At 41.9% G+C, this 27191-nt stretch overlaps 1 protein-coding gene and 1 long non-coding RNA gene across 3 annotated transcripts in view; both read right to left on the reverse strand.

Annotated features, from left to right (window-relative positions):
• Positions 1-867, reverse strand: part of ANO6 (anoctamin 6) — a 187059-nt gene extending 186192 nt beyond the window's left edge. The window contains exon 1 of one of the 2 annotated variants that reach the window (XM_032493262.1): positions 213-867. In XM_032493262.1, coding sequence (XP_032349153.1) covers positions 213-285 — 73 coding nt within the window. In that variant the 5' untranslated portion in view covers positions 286-867. The remainder of the gene's footprint in view (positions 1-212) is intronic. The other variant, XM_032493263.1, reaches the window with a different exon arrangement.
• A 14354-nt stretch (positions 868-15221) lies between these two features.
• Positions 15222-27191, reverse strand: part of LOC116667643 — a 104389-nt gene continuing 92419 nt past the window's right edge. Inside the window, exons 6-7 of the long non-coding RNA XR_004324572.1 lie at positions 17615-17693; positions 15222-15771 (exon numbers count right to left, since the gene is read on the reverse strand). This is a non-coding gene — a long non-coding RNA (uncharacterized LOC116667643). The remainder of the gene's footprint in view (positions 15772-17614; positions 17694-27191) is intronic.

Consider the following 27191-nt stretch of genomic DNA (forward strand, 5'->3'; position numbering starts at 1 on the left):
CGCCGCATTGCGGCCCCGAGCCGGCGGCGCGGGCTTCCTCCTCCCGGTCTCCCGGTGCCCGAGCTCCTCGGAGCGGCCGAGGGTCCCCGCAAATCTCCACCAGGAGGGTGCGGTGCCCAAACGCAGTCCCCGACTGTTCCCCCGTCGCCTCCGGCTTTCGCGTGCAGACGCGGAGCCCCGCGCCGGCCCATCCCGGAGAACCCCTTGCTTACCGATATCCCCATCCTCGTCTTCGTCGTCCTCCAGCTCCATTTCTAGCAGAACGTCCCTGGTCATCATTTGCATGGCTCCCCGCGAAAGCGGCTTGGAAATTGGCGGGAAGTTGGGGGCTCCCGGGGTCCCGAACGACGGCGCTCTGCCGGGGCCAGAGGCCAGCGCCCAGGCGGGGACGGCGGGGCGCGTCTGGCTCCCGGCTCAGGGGCCGCAGCGCTCAGCCCGCGCTCCGGGAAGCCGAGCCCAGGCGGCCGCCGACCCGAGCCCTGCGCCCAAGGCAACCTCTGGCCACCCGAGCCGGGCCCGGCCACTGAGCATGCCCAGTGAGCGCCGAGGCTCGTCGCGGAATGATTGAACTTCCCTGGGTTTACGAGGCTCTCAGAAGGAAGTCGGGAGAAGAGAGGGAGCAGCTGGCGTCCGCGTTGGGCACGCGAGTGAACTCGCGGAAGGGGGAGGCGAGAGCCCGCGAGGGTGGGAGTGGACAGGGTTCCCCAAACTTTGCCCCCAAACGAGGCGGCTTTCTGTTCCAAGGTCATGCATGGGGACGTCCTGGGGCCGGCTTTCTTTGACATCAGTTACGGAGAGGGGAGAAACGCCGCTGCAGCTCACAGGAAGGACCCCGAAGGAGCACGTCTGGGTAGTGTTTAAAGGCGACGTGGAGCCAATGGAGGACCTTAAAGTATCAATTACTCTGACTCCAAAGGCGGGGAACGTGTGTTCTGCAGGGGAATGGGGACGGGGAGAGTACAGAGAAAAGAGCCAAAACTCGTAGATAACAACAGAAGAAAAGAGACCAAGAGAGCGAGATGTAAAGAAACATGTTTACAAAAGGCAGGAGGATTTCCGCATAAAGTGAGGTTAGGAGGCGGGAGAAGCGCCCCCTACCCACGCCCGCAGAAGCGCACACAGGGAGTGGTCGGAAGATGATCACCGAGCGAGCGGAGATTTGGGGCCTCCAGAGCTTAGTGCTCGGTGTCACACAGGCAAAGGAAGTAAAGACCGCCACTGTGGTTAGGTGTAAACTCTAAAGCAGTGTGACACACAGTCATGACGAGAGGAAACAAAGTACCGAATTAAAGCTGAGGCAGAGTGTAAGAATGCATTTCTGGAGACCACAAGCAGCCAGAGCACAAATGCAAAGGGATTTCCGCTTTTAAGACACATGGGGTAACTTGAACGGTGGGTTCCTAGGATTGTGAATCTGCAGATCTTTTTTTAAAGAAGCTGGTGAATTCAGATGGGTCCATTTTCACTTCTCAAAGGGGCTAGAGGTTGCATTTGAAATCCTTATTATAGTCATTGTCCCCCTAACATTTACTGAAATTTTTAATATTTTTCCACTTAAATTCCAGAATTATTATAATAATAAGAATAAATATTAAGATAACACTAAATCTATGCATTGTATTCTCCTATATACTTATTTCCGATATTTTCATATGAAAATAAAACATTAAGACCAACTATAAGTGAGACTGGGAAGACAGCTATGAACATGCATTATAAGACGTGAGAAAATTACTTTTCAGAAAACATCCAGGAAACATTGTACTAATTTTGTAAGAAAACTTTTGAAAAGAAATATTAAAAAAACATTTTAATATAAAGGGAAACCAACACAGTACTCTGAAAATAGGAGGGGGAAACAATAAAAGATGAGAGGATAAAGAAGAAAAAATGAGGAGAAAAAATTGTTTTCTTTTAGCGAACTCTTTCCCCAGTACTTATGGGACCTACTAAAATAGAAACTCCAGAGGTATTTGGTTACATAATTTGTTTTCACGATTTTCATTTAACAAATGCATATGGTACTTTTTGTGTGCTAGACACAGTTCTAAATGTTTTATGTTCAGTCATTTAATCCTCATAACGGCCCCAGAAGTTGTTACCACTCTTTCACTCAGGCACAGGGTGGTTGAGTAACTTGTCCAAAATCACACAGTGGCCGAGCTGGGTTTCAAACCCAAGCAGTTTGTTCCAGAATTTGTGCTTTTAGCTACTTTATAAACCACTTCCAGAGACATTTCTGAATCTGTTTTAAAAATTCACTTTTCCCCCCCACCAATTCTAAGCTCATAAAGCCTAATCAACTCTCTGCCATGGTTCTCTCACTAAATAGTCTGGTTCTTATGTCCGAAGACTGCTCAAAGTTAGCAGTTAGAAAACTCTCGTGGATGATTTTGTGGCAGGTTTCAATGAGCCATTTGAAATTCTTCACAGATTTTAGAGTTTACATTTTTCTTGCTTGATAGATGTTGCAGGCCTTATATGGAAAGGTGACTGTTGCTAGAAGGGAAATGAATTATTTACTTCAGTTAGCTGTAAGTCTATTCTTAGTAAACTCCATTCTTTCATTTAATTCATTTTATTGCTTGCAGCTTCTTTCACGCATTATTTTTTTCAACTGAGTAATATATGCTTCAAAAATAATCAGAGTTAATCGGCCTATGTATGAACCACACCCTTGACTCTCAAACATTGTCATCTACGTCATGAATAACTTATGAAATAAAATGTGCCTAACAGTCTATGGCCAGGTTATAGGATTTGCAAAGCTTTTCCAAGTAGGGGATCATAAACCAAGTACTTTCTTCTTCATTGGTCTTCTGATTAACTGCCACCTTTGTCTGGCCACAGGATGGACCATCTTTCACTGCGCATCCCTTAAATATTGATGTTTCTAGGGATTCCATACTCAGGCCTCTTTTCTTCTCATCTTTCTCTACTGAACTCATTCAGTTTTATAACTTCACTATCTTTCTAAGCAGGGTCAGTTTCTTGCATACTAACAGTTCGTTCACACAGGGTCCTGCATTCAAAAGGGCTTAATGCTTGAGGTCTTAATGCTCTGTGGTTGCCGGTTTGAAATTCTTAATAACATTATCTTTGGGTTTTTTGTTTTGCAAGTTAAGTCCAATGTGAGAGTGGAGCATGCCTTGGTTCACATGCTGTCCTGCCTCCTGTGACCTCTCTGCCTCCTTGGGATAGGTTCTCAGCTCCACTCCCATCCCTCACCCCCACCATTTTCTGGCATCTCAGCCCTGCCCACCCTCCTCCTCACCAGCACCAGGGACCAGGACCACCAGGACCAGGGGAAACTGGGCACAGGCACAGGAAAAGTCAGGGTCATGTGCGTGCACCCATGGTGTCTTAGGGCAGGCATGGCGGCAGCTGTCCTGGACCGGCAGTGCACAGTGCACTCAGTGGGCAACTCGGTAGGGGTGAGCCTCTTACCTGTGCTGGGGCATCCTGGCATGGAAGCTGCAATCTCTTGGAGATTGTCCCTCCAACATGGTTTAGAGAGGCCATGGGAAAGGGAGATATCTGGTTCAACCTCCCCACCCTTAGCCAGAAGGTCCTACAAATTGATGGGATGAGGACAGAACAGCTGATGGGCCCCAAGGGATCTTTGAACAACATGATACAGGAAACATGTGGGGCGGGAGAGGATAGCCGTGTCCCAGGTCTCAGTCGAGTCCCTGAGATGTGCCCAGCTAAGTGAGGGTCCTTGTCTTCAAGCAAGAAAGAATTCAAGAGTGAACCCCAGTAGACTGAAGGTAGATTTATTCAGAGGGATATATATATATATATATATATATATATATATAGACAGAGTGCAGGCCTCCAAAGAGGCCACGAGGCATGAGGGTGGGTGTTTAAAGTAAAAGCAGATACACACTCCATAGAGTGTGGGCCATCTCAAGAAGGTGAGAGAGAGGCAAGAGAAGAAGCCTCTCTCAGGCTCAGGGTTGATTTTTATGGGCTTGGAGGCTAACAAGTGGGAGGATTATTCCAACTACACTGAGGAAGGGGCTGGGATTCCTGGGAATTAGGCCATCACCCACTTTTTGACCTTTTATGGTCAGCCTTGAAGCTGTCATGGCACCAGTGGGAGTACCATTTAGCATGCTACTGTATTACAGTGAGCGTATATTGATACACAAGGTCTACTGGGAGTTGAATCTTCCACCATCCTGGTGTTAATTGCTGTGTCATTCTTTTAATGGCTGTGCCCTGCCCTCTTCCCTCCTGTCTCAAAGGGACCCTGCATTTTCATTTTTCACTGTGCCCTGCAAATTGTATAGCTGGCCCTGATCCTAAGGTCTTTATTTCCAGCCCAGATCTCTCTTCTGTGTTGCCAGTGGCACATCTGTGCATGCTGGACATCTGCACTTGGATATTTCTTCAGACACTTCACATTCAGCTGATCCAAAACCAAATATATAATCTCTGCCCCAAAACTGTTTTCCAAAATCCAGGAATGGCACCGACTAGTTACACAAACCAATCATTTGAGAATCATTTTAACTCCTTCCTCTCTCTCATCCCCTATATCCACCCAGCGGTTAAATCCTGTGGCATCTACCTGCAGGGTACTACAAACACATTCTGTATTTGTTATCTATTGTTACATTGCCACATAACCGCACAGCGTGACATTTTGGCAGAGACTTGAAGGAAGCAAGAGATTAAGACATACAATTATCTGAGGGAGTGGAGCATTTAGGGAGAAAGAAAAGCAAGTACAAGAGTTCCAAAGAGAATTATCACAACAAGGTAAACACACTCTACTTCAATAAAAAATAATAATAATACATTTTAAAAAGAGCTTAGTAAAGCATCTGGCACATATTAAGTTCTCAATAAATGTTAGCTACTATTGAAAAAAAAAGTTCCAAGGAGAACCAGCAAAGAGGTCATGACAACTGTGGCATAACCGATTACCCCAAATTTCGTGGCTTAGAGCAACAATAAATGCATTATCTCACATAGTTTCTGGGGTCTGGAATTTGGAACAGCATAGTCAAGGGGTTCTGGCCTGCATCCTCTCGAAGTTCTTGTCAAGATGTTAGCGAGGGCTTTCGTCACCTGAAAGCAGGACTAGTGCTGTAGGTCTGCCCCTATGATGGTTCACAGTCAAGACAGTTCACTCGCAACTGGTGCTTCTTGTTAGCAGACACCTCAGTTCCTTCCTACACCGGCTGCCTGCAGGCTTCTTGAGCATCCTCATGATGTCACACGTCTTCCCTGAGCAATTCAAAGGAGCGGGCAAGGTAGAAGCCACAGCATCCGGTATGACCCAGCCTTGGAAATCAGGCATCGTCATTTCTGCCATTGGTTACACAGGTCCATCAGCTCAACTCACTGAGGGAGGGGCTTCTACGGAGCATGAAGACCACAGGCAGGGATCTTTGGGAGCCAGCCTGGAGTCTGGCTGCCAGCCGTCTCCACCATCACTGTTCTGATACAGACCCCCATCATTCTTCATTCTGAGTTACTGAGAACTAACTATATGCTGGCCCGTTGCCTGGGTGTTGGGGCTTCAGTAGTAAAAACAAAAGACAAAGACAGACAACATCCCTGCCCTCACAACCTTCCATTCCAGTGAATAAAGACAAATAAACAAACATGCTTATTTATCTCTACCCCCTGGAATTCCCAGATAAATAAGTACATTCGTCGTACTTGTCTCTAACAGCGATAGAGAATGATGGTTGGGGGACAGATCTGCATGGAGTGGTTAGGGAAAGCCTCCCTGTTAAGGTGACATTTTAGCAAAGACCTGCAGAAAGTGAGGGACCAAGACATGTCAGTCCCTGACAGAACAGAGCTTTAGAAGAGGTAAAGGTGTGCAGCAAGGTGCATGGACCTGGAGATCATCATGCTAAGTGAAGTAAGCCAGACAGAAAAAGGCAAAAACACCATGAGATATCACTTAAATGTGTAATCTGAAAAAAAAAAAAAAAAAGACACAAATGAACTTATTTACAAAACAGAAACAGACTCACAGACATAGAAAACAAATTCACGGTTACCGAAGAGGAAGGGGCAGGGGAGGGAGGGAAAAATTAGGAGTTTGGGATTTGCAGATACAAACCACTATATATAAAGTAAACAGCAAGATCCTACTGTAGAGCACAGGGAACTATATTCAATATCTTGTAATAGCCTATAATGAAAAAGAATATGAAAAAGAATATATATATAAATGTACAACTGAATCACTATGCTGTACACCAGAAAATAACACAACATTGTAAATCAACTATACTTCAATTTAAAAAAAAAAAAAGAGGTAACTGGAAGTGCAAAAGCCTTGAGGACAAGCATGCTTAGTGTCTTCAAGAGAAGCAGAGAGGCCACAGTGACTGCAGCGTTAGCGATAGAGGAGGAGAGTGGGAGGAGGTCAGGCTTGGTGGGGGAGGGGGGAGCTGAGAGTCATTTTTGCGATCAGCAAGACTTCGGGTTTTACTCTGAATAAGGTGGTGAGACTTTGGAAAGTTTTGAATAAATGAATAGCAGAATTTAACTTACATTTAAAAGAACGTTTCTGACTGCTTTATGGAAAACAGACTATCAAGAGGAGGTATAGAAGAAGGGAGGCAGGTGAGAGATGAGGTCTTTAACTGAGACAAGGGATGATGATCTTGAACCACAGTGGTAGTGGTAGACATGGACTGTAGATATGTTTTGAGGGTAGATCTGAAAAGAGTTTCTGATGTACTATATGGATATGAGGAGAAAAGGGAGTCCAGGCTGTTGCCAAAATTTTGACCTGAGTAACTAGGAGAATGGAGTTGCTGTTTTTGAGATGTGGAAGACCACAGGACCGTAAGGGTGGCGGAGTTTGGATTTAGATCCATACATTTGAGTTCGAGATTAGACATCCACGTGGAGATGTCCAGTAGTCATGAGTCTGGAGTTTGGAGAAATCTGCACTGGAGATAGAAACTTAGGACTGGATAAGATTGCTTGGAAAGTTAATCTATATAAAGAGATAAGTCAGAGAACTAAGCTCTAGGACTCTCCATTCCCACACTTGCACTGGGAAAATGAGGGAAACTAGCAAAGGAGACTGAGATTTCCAGTGAGGAATGAGGAAAAACAAAATAGGACGAGGTTCAGTTAAATTTTTTTCAAAAAAAGGAGGAAATGATCTCTTCTGTCAAATGAATCTGGTACGGTGACTCTGTAAAGACGTCATATTCTCCTGTACCTGGAACAGTTTTCTTCAGGTGTGAAGGGACTTGATCATCGGGTTTAGCAATGGAAAGTCATCAGTGATCTCACAGTTTCAGAGCAGTGTTAGGGGGCAAAAGTCTGGAATGAGTTCTCCAATGTGTTTTTTCCAACATCACCAAACAATTCTCCAGTTGTCAGTGGACACTTGACTGTGTACCCTACAATTAACTCAATTCTGACACTATTTACCTGGAGATAATTTCCGATCACCCAAGGTAAGTGCTTAGTCCCACAAAATTGCACTCCCTCCCCCCACTTCAGATGCCAATTACAGGTCCAGGTGGTCACCTGTGCATCTGACCAACGTGCTGCAGATTAGAGGTTCCCACAACTTGGGTTTGATTAATTTGTTAGAGCTGCTCACGGAACTCAAGAGAAACATTTACTTACATTTACCAGCTTATTAGAAGGGGTTCTGTAAAGAATACAGATGAATAGCCAGATGAAGAAGTGCATAAGGCGAGACCCAGAACAGTCCTGACTGTGGAAGATTTTGTCCCCATGGGACCTGGGTGCACCATCCTCCCAGCCTCTGGATGTGTTTACCAACTGGAAGCTTATCAAATCTTGTTTTCAGGAGTTTTTTATGGAACCTAATCTGCAGCACCTGCCTCCTTTCCCTTCTCAGAGGTCAGTGGGTAGGGATGAGATTTCCAACACTCTATGCGGTCTTTTTAGTGACCCGCCCCAACCTAAGGCTATCTAGGGGCGCCGCCCTAGGGCACCTCATTAGCATGAGCTCAAAAGGGGATCCTCATGAAGGACGAAAGACACTCCTATCACTCAGAGAAGTCCAAGGGTTTGAGGTTTGTGCCAAGAACTGGGGACAAAGACCAAATGTATCCCTTCACATACCACAAGTTCACAGGAGGATGAGGGAAGGGAGGGAGTGGTAACAATGACTACAGACAACTCTTTGGAGGAGACTTGAAACTCTTTAAGACACATGAATTTCTAGACTTCTAGATCCACCTCCAGTTGGATTCTAATAGGCAGCTAAAATTTCAAAACCAAAATGTTAAAAAAAATATATAGAATAGATAAAGATTATACTGTATAGCACAGGGAAATATATACAAGATCTTGTGGTAGCTCACAGAGAAAAAACAAATGTGACAATGAATATATATATGTTCATGTATAACTGAAAAATTGTGCTCTATACTGGAATTTGACACAACAATGTAAAATGATTATAAGTCAATAAAAAATGTTTAAAAAAATTAAATAAATAAATAAATAAATAAATAAATAAATAAATAAATAAAATAAAATAAAATTTCAAATCCAAAATCAAACTCCTGATCTTCCTCCAAAATTCTGGTCCACCCATAATCTTCTCCATCTCAGATAATCAAAACTCCATCCCTCTGATTGCTCAGGCCCCAAACCCTGGAGTCATCTTTGATTCCCCTCTTTCTTGTATACCCTATCTCCAAGCCATCAGCAGATCCTTTTAAGCCCATCACAATATATATCTAGAACCGGACCACTACACACCACCTTCACCACAAACATCTCATCTGTGACATCATCCTCTTTTACCTGGATTATTTTTCTATCTGGTTTCCCTACTTCCATCTTCATCTCCCTAGAGTCCACTCTTAACACAGTAGCCAAAGTGATGCTAAAAGCATCACCAGGAGTCAGATCATATTACTCTCTGCTCCACAACAGCTCCCCATTCTAACTATAGGAAAATCTAAAGTATTTACCAAGCCACATTATTTAAATTGCAAAATCTCCAGAGTCACTCCATATGGTTGTGCAAGATGTTTATTCTACCCAGATGTCTGGTCAAGGGCAATAAAGTGAAGCCTGGAATGTAGCACAGACTCTGCTTGCCAAGCCGCGTCTTGTCTTGGGGCAAGACTCTGTCTGTGCGAGTTCCATATAGGTTGTCAGCCACCCGGTAGTCACCTCGACACGTGTATTCCCCACTCTCTTACTTTGCTTTCTTTTCTCCTTATCTCCTAGCTCCCTTTTACATACCACATCATTTGTTTACTTATTCTGTTTATTATCTGTCCTCACCAACTAAAAGCTGAGTTCATGAGAGCAGTGCTTTTGTCTTTTGTTCACTACCATATTCCCAGCACACAGTAGGCACTCAAAATTGAGTTGCATTTTTCTGTATAAGGTAGTGGAGAAATGCAGTAGTACACAGAAGGGTATGTGGAGCCAAGAGAGGGAAAGGTTTAAGGTGGGAGACAGGAGGGAAATTCACTGTCATACTGTCTTCAGATAAGTGAAATTGATGGGCTCCAGTCCACCATGGAGATATTGGCTGTACAAAGCAAGACAAAACTTCCATCGCAAACACCGTAGAGAAGACAAGGATACAGATGCAAGTGTACTGGGAAATATATTGGTAGGAGCTGCGGAAGCTATCTTTTTCCTCTCAAATGTTTGTTTTGAAAGCGTTCCGAGATACAGAAAAGTTAAAAGAATAGTGTAACAGACATCTATCCATTCACCACCAAGCTTCAGCAATTGCGAATGTTCTGTTGTATTTGCTTGATCTGTTTGTCTCTCTACATATATTACATTGAATCAAGTTAATGTTGCAGACCTCATGACATGTCATCTCTACATAAATAATACATTCACATAGTGTTTTCCTCATACCAACTAATAGCCAATCCATATATCCAAGTCTCAGAGACTTTTAAAGGCTGAGGCTTTTATACAAGTACTCAGTCACATTTCACACACTGCAACTGATTATATTCCTCAACTTTTTTTCCCCACTGACTTTGACTTTTTCAAGAGAACGGAACAGCTGTGATGACTTTTTTTCCCCATAACGCTATGGCTCAATGTGTAGTATTTCCTATAGATCAGACATTAAGTCAGAGGCTTTTAGTTGAACATTTTGGGCAAGAACCTGGCATAGAAGATGCTATGTTTTTCATGCGGCATTACAGTAGGAGGTGTGCACTGGCAGACTGTTCTACCGTTATTGGTGCTAAGTTAGATCATGAGGCTACATGGCAAACGCCAGATCTTTTCATTAGATCAAGCTTCGAACCTGGGCAGTCTGACCCCAGGGTCTGTGCCTCTCACCACTTTGCTATACTGCCTCTAGATAAGAGCACAGGGCTCGAGAACCAGCAGCACATGTGTAAGTAGCAAGGCTTGGATTTAAAGCTGGTTGCTCCACCCACTACATGAGGATGGCTTGTCAGCTTCTCGTCTTAAAAAGGGGCCCCTGGAACTTACTGTACCTCCTGGGGAAAGCAAACTCCTCCTTCCTGTGTTCCCTGTTTAATGAGGAAAGACAAATACATGTGTCAAGTTTCCTAGCTGGTACCGAGGACGGGGTTGATTTGCTCCAATAAACTCAGACTCAGATTGTAACTGATTTTTTGGTTTCCATTTTGATTCCTTGTCATTCCCCAAGGTCCATCTTTCTTATGTACAGAAAAATAAGTAAGTAAAAGGGGAAGGTAGTCATCTCTAATCTCTTTGATTCTATAGTAACCTGGGTTCTGAGGAAAGAGAGTTCTAACATTGGGAAGGCAGAAACTTGAGATCAGAATTTTTTGCAGGGCAATTTAGCCCAGATTACCTGTAGCCCTGTTTGAAAGCAATGAGCTCATCCAGGTAATTTTTTTAGTTACTAAATTTTCAGACTGAGATATATAAAGTGCCTCTCTCTCTGGCAGTCTCCAAAGACCTGATGCAGAATTGTTTTCCTTTCTTGAAGGATTGTGGCAAAAATTAGGGTTAGAAAAACAGACTCACAGACACAGAAAACAAACTATGGTTACCAAAGGGGAAAGGATCGAGGAGGGATAAATTAGGAGTTTGGGATTAACAAATACACGTTACTATAGAGGAAATATTTAAACAACAAGGACCTACTGTATAGTACAGGGAACTGTATTCAATTTTCTGTAATAACATTAAATAGATTCTGAAAAGAAAAAAGTATATATGTATGTATACGTATAACTGAATCACTTTGCGGTACACCTGAAACTAACACTGGAAATCAACTACACGTCAATAAAAAATAAAAAATAATTAAAAATTAGGGTTAGAACTGCCTGCACTGCTGGATTGGGTCAGAACCACAGTGGGAGGATAGGGAGGTTAGTGGTGAGCAGGATGCTTTCTTTAAAAAGAGACTTTTCTTCTTGGTTTTTATTCTGTGGGTTTTTTGTTTGTTTATTTTTGTTTTTTGCTTATGAAATTGGGTGAAGGTCAACAGCTTTGCCAATAGCTAGTCCTCATCTGCTGCACAGAATAGAAAATATCAAGTAGCCTCAAATGTTCATGTGCCCAGTTTAACCAGTTTAATACTATAAAATCTAAATCACTACTGGTGGGGAGGGGACAACATGGATTTCTATAACACAACTCTCGAAGTTACTTTGATTTTAATCCCATTTTAAAAATATATAACACTTTGTGAAGCTAGGTGAGGGATCAGGGAATAAAATGCCATGAGAGTCCCAAACGTAGAGGTTAGAAATAACTTCTCTAATGCCCAGAGCAGTGGTTTAGGGAAGTGGATGAACCACATCCAGGCATGACTCCCCACGGCGCTTCGACTGGCTGCACAGTCTTCATTTTCACTCGCATTTAATTCACAAATAATTTTGTGAGTGAAAATGGAGTAAAAATCCCCTTTGCTAGAACATTGCTAGATATTTTTATAATTGACAGAAGAAGCATGTCTTATGACTGTAGTCAATTCACAGAACTAATTAAGCCTTCTTGGTATCTTTGCCTCATTTACTGAGCCCAATGGCCTACTGAAAATATTTACTATCTGATCCGTTACAGAAAGAGTTTGCCAACCCCTGGTGTATACTGTCCCTTCTCTTGACCTAACTTCTGGAATATATATTCTATTTCTGAGATAGAGCTGTTTCAGTAGGTAAAAAGTCTGCACAAATGGGTATTTCTAAATAACTGCTTATTTATGTGTTGATTTTCCCTCGTTATTTTCGGCAAATTCACATCTCCCTCCCAAAGATTATCGTGTGAGAAATCACAAAATATTTCACAGAATTAGCAGCCAATTCAAAGTGAGTGCTCTACTGGGATGTTACTGACACGTGTTAAACGTCCTTTTGCATAAGACGTGGGACAAAATGGTGCCCAAGAATGGAGTGGTGAGTCCAGCTCAACGTTAAGTTTTCTCTCCAAACTGGCCCTGAGGCCTCTCAGCATCCAGGAACGGAAGAGCCAAATGCCGGAGTCTCTGCCCTTTCTTCCAGGCCTTGGTAGAAGTCAGTTCATCCACCCTGGGCAGCATGCCTGTCACCTTTGCTCTGCTTCCCAAGTCCTCTGGCGCAGTTCTTGGTCGGTGATGCCGAGGTTTGTCCCTTCCTGTGCTGAACTGGACAGTCCTCCTTCACGTGCATTGCATTCTTTGAATCTTCCTCAAACGTCTTCAGGAGTCCCAGCATCTTCTCATCAGTGACGGGCTCCTGGGGCCACTCCCGCTGCTGTCTGGGCTGCAGTCTTTGAGAGCTCTGAGGCTTTACACACGATACATTCACCTTCCCCTCTGCCTTGAGGTTCTCTTAGGACGGTAGATTTGTACGGACATCTCTCATGTGTTCCCACTGGCATCTCTGCCTGAGTATGAAAGTGCGTGGGACCAGATGGCCGGGAGGCAGCGGCAGGGACAGGAGAACTAGCGTGGGTATGGTACACCCAGCTGGGAGCGGACCAAGTTGCAGACTGAAAGCTATTTTTTTAAATTGGAGTAAAAAACATATAACATAAAATTTACCATCTTAACCATTTTTAAGTATGTGTTTCATAGTGTTCTGTATATTCGTTGTTGTGCAACAGCTCTCTAGAACTTTCTCATCTTGCAAAACTGAAAAGCTATATTCATTGAACAACTCCCATTTCTCCTCCCCCAGCCCCTGGCGAACACCTTTCTCCTTTCTGTTCCTATGAGTTTAACTTTAGATGCCTCATATACATGGAATCATACAGCGTTTGTTTTTACAACTGTCTTATTTCACTTAATATAATGTCTTCAAGGTCTGGAAGCCATCTTTTGATAATTTTGATTTTCTCGAATAGAAAACACAGGTCATGAGCAGGGGATGAGAACGTGGAAGGAGGTTTAAGCAGAGAGAAGCTCTGAAATTGTATCTAAGACAGCTGGAAAGTAAACAAACTAGGGAAACAGCATAGGATGACCAGAGACCCACATGAGGCCGTGAATTGAAAGTGAAACCTGCTAGCATGGTCCTGTTGTTTTTCCAGGCACATTCTGATACTCGGGTCCATATATCACCTAGGTGTACAATTGAATATGACTAGGGTTGAATTTTGCAAGGTCAACAGAGAGAGATGGTGGGAGTTGATGATAAAAGCAAGGGGATCTTTCAACAATGCATTATAGGATCCAAAAGATGAAACAGTGAGGACACGACTGAACAGAAGTGGTGAGATCAGAAGGCTGAATATTCCGGCGGTGTGGGACTGCTGGATTTGCTGCAGCTCTCTCTCACGGGGATTCCTGCTGAAGCCTCCTTACCAGTTTTCTTCTTCTTTCTAATCCGTTCTCCCTCTTGTGGTCAGAAATGATCCCCCCGATGTGAAAATCAGAAGGAATCACTCCTTTCAAATTCCCCAAGGGATTCCCATAGCACTGTGGACAGTGGCTAACCTTTTCATGACTTGAGGTCCTGTGTGTATACCTCAAGCCTCATTCTCCACACTTTTTCAGCATCTCCAACCTCTCCAGCACCTTTAGTGCCAACAGCTAGGACAGTGCCTGGTACATAATAGGTGCTTACTGAGTGTTGCTCTCTGACTGGTTTTGAAAGGTTTGTTGAATTACTGACATATTGATCCTCTAGAGCAACCTTTCAGCTTAGGATTCTAGTCCTTTGATGGGTCCTGGTTAAAAGAAAAAAAAATTAAAAAAACTAAAAAGAAGAAGAAGGAGGAGGAGGAGGAAGAGGATGAGGGAGGGAGAGGGGAGGGGGAGAAAATAGAGTTTGGTGGCCAAATACATTACTCCGCACCGTGCCCCTCTGAGACAAGGCCTCACAGAAGCCCTCTTGAAACAAATTCTGTTTATTTTTATTTAACAAAGCATGTCTTAACCGTATTTGAGCATGGGGTCCTCTTTTCAAATTGGTGGGAGAATATAAAACACTACTGGGCTCTTTCTGTGCTCCATACAATATGCTCCAATAACAGAGGCAAAACCTTCTATGGGGTATGCATATGTGAAAAGAATTTAAAATCTCTATAAACATATAGAACAGTGTCTCCTGTTTGACCCAACAGCGAAGCCATGGATGGCACATTGTGTTTTCTGCAGGGTGGCGCCGCCTCATCCTTGATCATCAGATGTGCTGTGTCCCTCGCTCCTCCAAAGGCTGTCCCCAGTGAAGCTGTCACTGGTTGCTGTGTCAAAGGCGCAGGAGAGCTGGCTGTGGATTCCAACCCTACCATTGGAAGGGGAACAACTGTGCAGGCAATAAGGAATTATTGTCCATTTCTTGGATTCCAGAAGTGAGAGCTCAACCAGGCAACAGAATTCAAATGAACTTTCTAACCAATAGCAAAGTTTTTGTCTAGTAATTTAGGCAAAGTATAGTGTCCCTAAATAATCATAAATGTATGACATATTTTCTATTTTGAAATCAACTTGGAGAATATTCATTCTTTTTCTATGTACAGATTGCATGCGCGGATTACTAAGGAAGTTTGTTTTACGCTCATTTAGTACCACGTTCGGCACAGTTTGGTTTGACCAGCTGTTGGGTGCTGTCACACCTCCTCCAAGTGGAAAACCGACTCCATTTAAAAAACTAGGTGTGAAAGGAGGAAGTTACACAGCTTCTTTCTCATGAGGAATTTCTCTGACCTAAATCTGCGTCCCTTCGACGCTTCTGTCCCTGGGCTGCCCCCAGCCCGCTCTGTGTACCCTTCCCTGCCGCTCCCACTCTGGTCTCTCATGCACAGAGAGGTAAGAAAATGGAAAAGAGGCTTAGTGTTTGTTTGTTTTTTTAATCAAAGGCCTGCAAGTTCCAAAATGTCACTGGCTCCATGATACTTTTTTCTCCTCTTTTCACTAAGTCAACAATTTAAACCCTCTTCCACCTCCCCAGCTCTCCCCTTCCTCAAATGCATTTCCCTTATTATCTTTTCTTATAGGTTCTAATTTGAGAACAACTTCTTTTTTTCTATCAAGATCTAACGCAAACCTCGGAAGACACAAGGTTCAGATGAGGGAAGGTTGCGCAGGGCACGGTCTTCTTTGTCCGTGTATCTCACCACCAGCTGGGGTAGCTGTGGGGTGGCTGTGACATCTGCATGGGTGCAAAGCATTCATGTACAGATGCAGTCATGGCCCTAGAGAACCAATCAGGATTGAAGGCAGATTCTACGACTGTCCTTTGTGGCGACAGCTTCTCACCAAAGAGTGTCCGCAAGTTCAGACTCAGGATGGCAAGACCTAAGAGCATCTTCTTCCCACATCCAGGGACAGAACTGGACAGGAATTAATATGGTTTCCAAATGCCCACTCTGAACCGAGTCTACCTATGTGATTCAGGTTAGAGAAAAAGAGGAACAAATGGTAAGAGAAGGAAGGGGTTAAAATGAAAGAAAGAAGACGGAAAGAAAAGAGTACTAATTAAAAGTGTTACTAAAGTACACACTATCATGGATGTCTCAGACCCAGTATAATATTTACAAATAATACTTGTAAACCTGGGAACATATACACAGATGATGTTTAATACAAATTAGCATTAATTTTTTTTTTGAGTTGAGGTGGATCTTGAGAAGAAATATGGAAGGATGGTCCGTTACAAGTTTAGTTTTTTTCCCAAATCAGCCAGTAGTCCAAAGGTAGCATAGAGGAAGCATTTCTGAATCGAAACAGAGACAAGATTTTTATCTGGAAATTTGCATCCCCACCTGCCATTTTAATATGCAAATAGCTCTGCAAAAGCACCCAACCAAAACCTAGTCAGCCAGTATCTCATCAGATGGTTGCAAAAAAAAAAAAGCCTCCAAAAACAGCTGAGTAGGTAAGTTGGGAGGGAAGTTATGTTGAGGAGGAAAACCCTGCCCTCTTCAGAATTTCGTCTTGAGTCAGTCCTAACCAAGCCAACGAAGGCACAGGGAAATTAGCTCTGCTGATCCTCTTGCTGAAGAGCAGTGACTCCTCTGTTGCTCCGATATTTATGATGAAAGCGTAAAGGGCATTGCAAATCAGCTCAAGTGAGAACAGGACAGCCCGGCTGCTGGCTTCTTCCTTTGTCTCCCCTCTAGTGTAAACACCACCCAGGGCTAACGGCTGGAGACTTGTTCATCTGGCCATTTAACCAAGACTTTTTAAAGAAAATTATTTAGATTTTTTTTCTATAAAGTTCCAAAAGTTCTAGTTACATCACAGGCCATTGGAATAAAATGGGGGGTAGGAGTACTTTAAAACAGTGCATACCCTCTCAGAAGCGAGGAATGGGAAAAATTACTGCTGCTGGAAGGGTTGTGTAATACTTACACAAATCTGTAAAATAAACAAAAAAAAATCAAACTTCCTTCTCCTTCAGCTTGTTTTTTCTTCATCCACTGGTGCACAGATATCTTTCTTATCTCAAAGTCTGCTCTCAAAAACGAGGATTTCTCTAGGTTGAAAGTAAAAAGACCTCAAAAGGTGGACCCAGCAAAGCCTGTGTTCGGTGCGAATCTTGACTCTGCTCCTTTTAAACTGAGTCAGCTTGGGCAAGTTGCTTCACTTTGCCCGTCAGCTTCCTCCTTCCTTGGGTCAGGGGGAGGGCAGGGGAGTGATCAAGATAAGGACAGCTAACTCACATTTTATACCGGTGTTCTCCGCACTCGACAAACATTTTGTCTTAGTATGTGCTAAGCGCTTGGGATACAGGGGTGAACAAGACAGAACTGGTCCTTGAGAAGCTTATGGCCTGATGAACACCTGTGAGTGCCTATTGTATACATACGTCATGCATTTGCTCGGGACTCCCACATACACAGCATCCACTGATCCTCACAACAGGAGTGTTGTCACTCAGGATTCCTGAGCACTCATGACCTTCGCTCTGAATGGTCTGTGGAGTAGCTGTTCTTTCAATAAATATTAACTAAGAGTCTACGAGGTGCCAGGCACTGTGTTGGCACAGGAGATTGAACAGGGAACCTTGTGCTGGATCAACTGGAACTCATCTGATTAACACAATTATTTCCTGAGTTTATTCAAACATCACGTGGAGTGTCTTACAGTGTCTCCTATACAGTGCAAACCATGTTACTCAGCTGTTTGACATTCAGTCTCTGTGCTGTCTAGATTCATTGAAAAGGTGCATAAATACATGTTCCTAAGTGGCTGAAGGGAAGATAACATGTATCTATCAGGTACCTTTCATCTGCCAGGCTCTGGTCCTCCTGTGCTTTTCTTCATTTAGTCTTCACAACAAGGGTATGATGTAGGCATTATCCTGTTTACAGAAGAAGAAACTGATGTTCAGAGGGGTTAAACACGAAGGACTTCTTAACAAGTGTATTTTTGAGGATATAGTCTGAACTGCTGTAATGAAGAGACCAGAAAATATATGACTTCATTAAATAAACTCATGTTTATTTCTCAACAGCCCCAATGTGAGCATTTCAGGTTGTTGGAGCAGCTCTGTTCCATAAAGGGTCCCAGGTTCCCTTTCCATTGCTACTGCCGTCTCCTGCATGGCTAAAGCTGAGTCACCACCATGTACGTGGTCCAACCCATGGGAACGGAAAAGAAAATACACGGGGCAAGTAGCTTTGTTCTGAAGGAGATGTCCTAGAAATTGTGGAAATCCCTTCTGCTCACATCCTACTATCTGAACTTAGGTGTTTGGCCACACCCACCTGCAAGGGAGGCTGGGAAATGTAGTCTATAGCTGGGCAGCCATGTGCTCTGATGGAATGTAGGATATTTTAGTAAAACGTAAGTTGACAATGAGCATTTAGAGTAGTCAGCAGACTCTGGCATAGCTAGTAGGTGATGAAGCAGGAATTCAAACTTAGACTTGCTTGAATCCAATACCGTGCCACTCTCTTTTAGACACAAGAGCTAAAGAAACCTGCCTCTCCAACCATTTCTCTGCAGTGCAGAATAATAATAATAATAATAATAATAATAATAATAATAATAATAATAATAATAATAATAATAATTTTATTATTATAATTTAGGAGCAAGCAATTGGAATCGCAACTTCTCAGAAACATAGGGGCATTGTTTCATCAACTTTTCTTCCTATAGATACCAATATTTTTTTCCCCCAGTTTTCTTGGAAATATCTCAGACTTGCAGCAGCCTGGCCTTGTGACTCATGTGAACGACTTGTTAAACAAGTTACAGAAGAAAGAAAAAATACAGTCACTTCAAAGAACTGCCATCTCTTTGCCAAATCTGTTAAGAGGAGATCTTTTAAAGATAGGACAGTGCAGCAAACCATAGGTCTGGTTAAAATTGGATAATGCAGGAAGAGTCAATCATACGGAGTGAAATGGCTTTTTTTTAAATAAAAAGTTTCTTTGTCCCCATCACCCCTACAAACAGGGACCCTTGAAACTATTTCTGAGGATGAAAAAGGAATAAACCGTGTTTTCATTTTCTTGGCAAAGAAAGAAAGAGTGGTTATTTTTGAAAGCAGAGGAACTGTCTTTCTAGTTTAGAACAGAAAAAATGTCATGTCCATTTTGACCTACTGTCTCTACAACATGGCAAGCTTTGTTTGTTTTTATTTTTATTTTTTCATCTTCATAAGTAAATTCAATTCTTGTAATAGAGTGATGTATCGCATCAGTTGATAACTCAAAATCCTAGGTGCCTTTAAGGCTGGCCTTCTCATTGTAAAACATGCACTTTTTCTTTTTTTCCCCTCTGCACTTGATGGATAATCACTAAATATAAGGTATTTCTCTGGGCCACAGTCACCACAAAACCTGTTTTCTTCTTTTACTCTTTCTTAGTCCCTGAAATCTTGTCTCCTATCTTTGATCTCATCATTCCATAGTGCGTTCTAAAAGGGAAGTATATTTAATATATTATAATAACCTATAATGATAAAGAATAAGAAAAAGAACACATACATGTATTACCGAATTAATATGCTACACACCAGAAACTAACACAACATTGTGTATCAACTATATGTCAATGAAATAAACAAATAAATAGATAAATAGATAAAAGCTTGCTAATGATCTCCTGGTTGGCAAACTCAGCATTTATATACTCCGACCACACTTTGTAGCCTTTGATTGTAACAAACACCTCCTTTCTTTTAGCAGCTCTCATTTTTACAGATTCAAATTTCTAAAAAAATTTGCCCTTGACCCTCAGTTCTCTCTCTCCCTCTCCAACGGCCCATTCCTATCCAGGCTCTTCTCTCCCATTGCTTCACCTGCACCCTCTACACTACGATTTAGGATTGAGCATCTAATTCCTGGACCATGGGGAGAATGGATTTGCGAACCCATCCCCTGTCTCAGATCTGCTGGCCTCTCCTGCACTCTGCTTCTACCTGAATCCCACACGAATCTCCTTAGAGCGCTACTTTCATTCTATCAATTTCCTGCTCAAGGAATCTTCGATAACTCCCTGATGACAAAGTCCTAATACCTTGCTCTACTTTTTACTTCGCCGTGTGCCAGACATGCTTTTAACTCTAGGGTGAACATACCTTTCTCACCCCATGTACAAGTTCATCTCCTTCTTTTTACATCCAAAGCAACCACCGTAGTTCAAACAGCCACCACCTCTTATCAGGATATTACCAGTAACTCCTAACTGGTCTCTCTGGTTCTATTCTTGTCTTCCTACACTGTGTTCTCCACAGCCGAGTGATCTTTAAAAAGTGAAAGGCTTCTGCAATAGCTAGCCTCCAATGAATCACGTCTCTCAGGAGAACCACCCAGCTGCTGAGCCAGGTCAACGCCCAGAATTGTGAAGGATAATAAAACTGTTACTGTTTTAACATGCTAAGTTTTGAGGTGCTTTGTTATATAGCAATGGTTATCTGCAACACTTACAATTAAATTCAGCTCCTCCTCACAGCAGCCTGTGAAGTTGTCCAGGATCAGGCTCCTGCCCCCATCTTGGATCTCAGATTCTATTCTGCTCACCATGATCCACCATATTGGCTTGTATCTGTCCCTCATACATGCGGCGTTAGCACGTCCACCAGGACCTCTGCCCGGAATGTGTCCACATGCCCAGAAAGCCTTCCCAGACAGCCCATTCTTGTCCTACCCTCCACTGCTCCTTCCTTGTCCTACCCTCCACTCCACTCTCTATCATGCCTTTTTTTTTTTTTTTTTTTTGGTTTCAAAGAAAGTATCACTTTCTGAAAAATATCTATTTATTTACTTGCTTATCGTCTATCTTTCCTTCTCACTTCCTCTAGAACATAAGCTTCAAGAAGGCAGGTACTACGTCTGTCTCGTCAACCAGATGGAGATTTCCCAACGAAGTCATGAGGTTTATGCTCAGAGACCCTCACTTGTATGCACCTCTTCAAAAGCCCTATCTTTAATTTTACTTTTACTTTCAAAACCAAAAGATATTTATTTTTCCAGTTTAATTGAGACAAAATTGACCTAGAACACTATATAAGGTTAAGGCGTACAGCACAATGATGTGACTTATATCATGAAATGACTATCAAAACAAGTTTAGTGAACATCCATCATCTCATATAGATACAAAATTAAAGAAACAGGAACAATTTTTTTCCTTGTGACGAGAATTTTAGGATTTACTCTCTGAACAACTTTCATATACAGCATACAGCCATGTTAATTATATGTATCAGGTTGTACATTACATTGCTGGTCCTTATGTATCTTACTACTTTAAGTTCGTCCCTTTTGACTGCATTCATCCAACTCCCCCTCCCCACAACCTGTCCCCGCCACCTCTGGGAACCACAAATCTGATCTCTTTTTCTACCTGTTTTTTTTTTTTTTTAACATTTTTTATTGATTTATAATCATTTTACAATGTTGTGTCAAATTCCAGTGTTTAGCACAACTTTTCAGGCATTCATGGACATATACACACTCATTGTCACATTTTTTTCTCTGTTAGTTATCATAACATTTTGTGTATATTTCCCTGTGCTATACAGTATAATCTTGTTTATCTATTCTACAATTTTGAAATCCCAGTCTATCCCTTCCCACCCTCCACCCCCCTGGTAACCACAAGTCTGTATTCTCTGTCTGTGAGTCTATTTCTGTCCTGTATTTACTCTTTGTTTTTGTTTGTATCACCTCACACCAGTCAGAATGGCCATCATTCAAAAATCCACAAATGACAAATGCTGGAGAGGCTGTGGAGAAAGGGGAACCCTCCTACACTGCTGGTGGGAATGCAGTTTGGTGCAGCCACAATGGAAAACAGTGTGGAGATTCCTCAAAAGACTAGGAATAGACTTACCATATGACCCAGGAATCCCACTCCTGGGCTTGTATCCAGAAGGAAATCTACTTCAGGATGACACTTGCACCCCAATGTTCATAGCAGCACTATTTACAATAGCCAAAACATGGAAACAGCCTAAATGTCCATCAACAGGTGACTGGATAAAGAAGATGTGGTATATTTATACAATGGAATACTACTCAGCCATAAAAACCGACAACATAATGCCATTTGCAGCAACATGGATGCTCCTGGAGAATATCATTCTAAGTGAAGTAAGCCCAGAAAGAGAAAGAAAAATACCATATGAGATTGCTCATATGTGGAATCTAAAAAACAAAAACAAAAACAAACAAACAAACAAAAACAAAGTGTTTGTTTTTGAAGTAGAAATGCCTACAACATTAGTTCCTGTTTCACAACAGAGTGATTTTAATATTTCTATACATTTCAAAGTGATCACCGTGATAAATTTAGTTACTGTCACCAGACAAATATATTGCATAGTTACCGACTGTATTCCCCACACTGTGCATTCCAAACTTGTAACTCATTTATTTTGAAGCTAGAAGCTTGTACCTCTTGATCTCCCTCACCTATTTTCCTGGTCTTGGGAGCTCAAAGTGGGGCTCAGACCCCTCACTCTTCAGGGAGAATCTCTATAATTGTAATTATCCTCCCCTAATTTGTGGGTGACCCAATCAGGGACTTGGATCTTGACTATAACATGACTTTGCCCTTCCTACTCGTCTTGTTGTGGTTCCTTCTTTGTATCTTTAGTCATAGAAGATCTTTTCTGCTGGCCTTCTGGTCTTTCTCATCAAAAATTGTTCTGTAAATAGTTGTAATTTTGTTGTGCCTGTGAGATGAGATAAGCTCAGAGTTTCCCTACTCTACCATCTTGGCCACTCTCTGCCTATATTTAATTTTGTATTTGTAATTTTGTACCTTTTTTCTTAAAGAGGGCTCTTCAAATTGTTTGACCTTCAGGCCCCACACAATCTGGCCCCACCTTTGCTAATTACTGTATTCCTGGGGCCTGGAACGGTGCCTAGCACATAACACTCGATAAAGGTCTACTAATGAATGAATGACGTCTGGCATTTTGTAGGAATTCTGAATGTGTCTTCCCATTCCAGGGAGGGAATTTCTGTTCCTCTTACATCCGTTCTGTAGTTTGCTTCCACGTTAAACTTCTTAAAATAACACCTCCATCCCATCACTTCCCTATCCTAGAAATCTTCAACAACTCGCACACGAATGGAGAATAAAGTTCAGACCTCAGCCTGCCATTCAAGGCCTGCGACAACTTGCTTTTCCACTCTTATCTCCTACTTTTTGTCTTCATGAACACCCAACACAGACAGACAGATTTTTTATCACTCCATGAGCATCCTTACTCCTTCCACACCACAAACCTTCACATTAGCTGTTTACATCATCTGGAGATCAACTTCCCTTTAGTCTTGGTCATCTAGGACTCTTATTCCTACTTTAAGACCCTTCTCCACGAAATATTCCCAGGTACCGGCAGAGCCAGTGTTCTCTCTCTTTTCTGAATCCTGGCCAGTAACCATTCTGTCACTCAGAATTGCCTTTTATTACTAGCTATCTTCTATTGTCTCTGGTTCTATCTACCCATTTGGAGTATTCAGGCACTCTACCCAGGGATCATATTCTCATTGGAGCCATCCCCAGTTTAGAAGCCCCAGTGGAGACTGAAGAGGCCCTGGGGAGGAATTTGGAGCCAAATAGGAAGAAATAACAGAATTTGACAGCTTCTCTGGAACCAAATAAAATCACCAGAAATGGGAACAGAAAAGAAATAAAGTCATGTAAGAATGGCAATATAATCCTTAATGTAAGTTCCTAAATGATGAATTCTTCATGGCAGCTCTATACCCATAGCAGTTCTTGAAAAGAACTTAGAATTGGCTGCAAGATTGTACCTCCAAAAGGTCTTACAGCATAGCAGCCGGTAATGTGGTGACCGTGGTGGTGGTGATGACAAAGGCAAAGCTTCTGCTCTTTAAGATGGGTGAGACATTGGTATTGTTTAGTGGGGTCCCTTCCTGCATGAGTAGAATATACTCTGTTACTGCTTTCTATGTTAGACACCAAAGGAAACAATGTTTTTCCAAAGGAAAGTATAATCTATATTTCATTTTTTTTTTAATGGCTACATTTTTCCCAAAGGCATAATGGAAGAGTCTTCTTCGAACAATATATATCTGGAAGAGGAAGTACTTTTAAGAAATAAGGAAGAGCTTTTGTTTCCTGCCAGCATCAGGCTTTTTTGTCTTCTTTTGTGTGTGTTTCAGTGGTGGGCAAAACAAGAGTACTTTAGTAGAAGTTAAAATTACAGCCTTAAAAAAAATCTACTCAAATACTGTATTTTATTTCCAATTGTATAGAGTCATTTCCAATTGTGCTTAATCTTTTCCAGGCTTCTTATTGCTTTCTCTTCCAGTTTCCACTGTGAAATGATATTTTTAGTCTCTTTTGCCCTCTGTTGAATTACCCTGGTAATAACAGTAACTGGCAAAATGCTAGTTCTCTAGCATGTAGGGGAAGACATAAATATTTGATCTCAGATCAGTGGTGTGTGTAATTGTTGCTATAGAGAAAATCTTAGATTGCTGTCCAAATCTGGAGGCCTATTAAAATTTGATTTCTGGGTCTTCTTCATATATATAAAGGTCAGAACATCTCATCGCACGTAAGTTAACCCTTTCCTGGTCCTATGGCAAACAAAATACTGTCTCTACAGTTAGAGAACAGGAGGAAATACGACTCAAGCACAGGAACCGTATTTAGATATTAGATGGTAATTCCTTCAATGAACTCTAAAAAATTCAAGAAAGAAATACCAAGGGAAACTGTAGGTTGTCTTCTCTAGATATAATTATAGACTCTTATTTGCATATTTTTCTGTTATTCATATTGCTAATTTCTACAAAGTCACAGAAAAGCAAAATAAAAGAAAAAATAGATATGAAGGCAATTCTATATTAGCTTGCCTTTATGAACACTTTAAAAAATTGAGTCGATACTAAAAAACTGGAGAACAATTGTTTCCTATCAAGTAAATACTGTTTACATATTGCACTTACAAAATTCCATCTTAAAAAGAAAGCGTAAACCAAACGTTCTTAGGGTAAAAATGGCAGAAGTATGATATATGAAGTTTTTCCTCCTAATGCTTACAATCACAATTGTAAGTGGGATTTGGCTACTGGTTGACTCATCTCATTATATCCAGATGAATGAAAGACTAAAGAAGTAGGTAATCCTGAAGCTTAATTTTGTACATTAGTTTCTAAGTCTCTCAGCTGTACCCAAAGCTGTTATGGTAACACGATTAACTGATCTACCTTCTACCTCGTCTGTGTTCCCTCTTTTCCCTTTGATAGGGTGGACGTCCATCCCAAAAGGATAAAAAGTTTAGCGGAGTATAAATACAGGTGAGCTAGGAGGGCTAGCTAGACATACATAGCTTCCCCAAGATAAGTCAAGATGGACCAAAAGGGACATCTAAGAAGAAATCTAATGAGATTTTTAGGAATCTGAGATTCTCCTGGTGGCATGTGTCATCCAAAACATTTCCCTATTAGGATTTAAGATAGGAGAGCCCCAAACTACTAGTCTAAGAAACTAGAGTCAAACAATCTAAAATTCCAGGGAGGGAGGGTATAGCTCAGTGGGAAGAGAGCATGCTTAGCGCGCAGGAGGGAGGTCCTGGGTTCAGTCTCAATGCCTCCATTACAAACAAAACAAAGAAGAAAAATAAATAAAACTCCAACATTGGATGTGCCACTTTATTGCTGTGTGATCTTAAGCAAGTTTTTTTTTTCACCCTCTAAGTCTCAATTTTCTCATCTGTATAATGAGAAAGACAAAATTTCACAGAGTTGTTCTGAAGATTAAATGAGATAATGTCTGTAAAATCCTAGGGGAAGACCTGGCCGAATAGACTTTTGATTAATATTAGTTATTATTAGCATCATCACACGATTGTGATTCTCAACCTTGTCTTTATTACTTTTAGCATTAATAATAAAGGTAATAGCAGTAAACTTAACAGTTAAGTACACTAACTTTCCCTAGGCATTTGCTGGGAAAGAAAGCGATGAGGAAGTCTGACTTCTGTGCATGCTCCCTCCCAACTCAATACTGTGTTTGAGGCTGTGACCCCAAAACAGGGTCCACAAGATTCCTTCGCAACCTCCAGGGACACCATCTGGTCCTAAAACTCCTGCACATTTTCTAAGCAGGGTTCAGAGCTGTTCAGGCAATTGATCAGCCAGGAGCCATGGAAGCCTTGAGCTGTCAGAGGAGCAGTTCTTTGTTTTGTTTCAGATATGCACAGTCCCGGTTTGGGCCAAGAAACAGAATGAGAAACCTATTGGACTTTGAAATTTTTTTCACTTGGAAAATGGTCACAAAACCCTGGGTCTCAAGAGTCAGACAGGATGAGCTTAGTTTTGTCAACACATATGCATAATTCTGAAGTAACAAGTAGCAATTTGTTTCAAATATAAACATGTATAAATTGGAAATGAGGTTTTTTTTTCCTTTTCTTGTTGAGGGGTACCAGCCATCCACATTCAATTACCATTGCCTTTTTTTTTTTTTTTTTCTTTGCGGAAAGGGGAAGGAGCTGTGTGGAAATAAACTGTCTACTCCATGAAACAGTAGCTTCTCTTTCAGATGCTCTTTGTGGGTGATACATCCAGGTAAGGAAGGGGACCCTGAATTTGGAAGAGATAACCTCTAAGAACAAAGGAACTGTTACTAACATGTACCGGGGAGCCTTGGAAAGTCTGAGCTAGCTGACCAGGGTTGACTCCCTGGAAAAGTTGACACTTTATCAATTACACTGTAATCTGTCTGAAGAAAGACTAAGTTATAAAGGGAAGTGAAGAAGGCTGAAAATCAAGGAGGCTAAAATCATCAATTCTTTTTCTTTTTCTCAAGAGATAAAAATGGAATCTGAAAAACCAGTGTGAACTAATATTAACTAGAATATCACAGGCATGTTTCTGAGGAGGTGGGATGACATCCCAAGCTTTTATGATTTGAACCACATCTCTTCCTCAATGTTACTCCTTCCTTCCTTCCTCCTTCTCGTCCCTTCCTTCTTTTTTAAAATTTAGCTAATACCTATTGAATGGCTGCTACATGAGAAATACTGCACTAAGCACCTTGGTCACAAAAATGAGACACCATCCCCAGCCAGCTTCAATATCACGGTAACAAGGAAAGAATGCACACTTTTCACTGCCACCTAATTAATTAGGATTTTGATTTACACGTCAGTCTGGGATGATTTGTTTAACGTGAGCCCCCAAGAAACTGATTATCTAGATACTTGGACCAAATTGAGCTTCAGAACCCAGCAAGCTGAGAACCAAACCTGGTCCCTGAAGATGCACTGAGGCGCTGTGACCTAGGGCGCTGCCTCTGGGTGCTCAGCGGGCATCTGTTTCTGAAAACTCTAGCGTGCTCTCATTAATTTCAGCAGGAG

The sequence above is a fragment of the Camelus ferus genome, chromosome 12, assembly GCF_009834535.1.
Source record: "Camelus ferus isolate YT-003-E chromosome 12, BCGSAC_Cfer_1.0, whole genome shotgun sequence".
NCBI lineage: Eukaryota > Metazoa > Chordata > Mammalia > Artiodactyla > Camelidae > Camelus > Camelus ferus.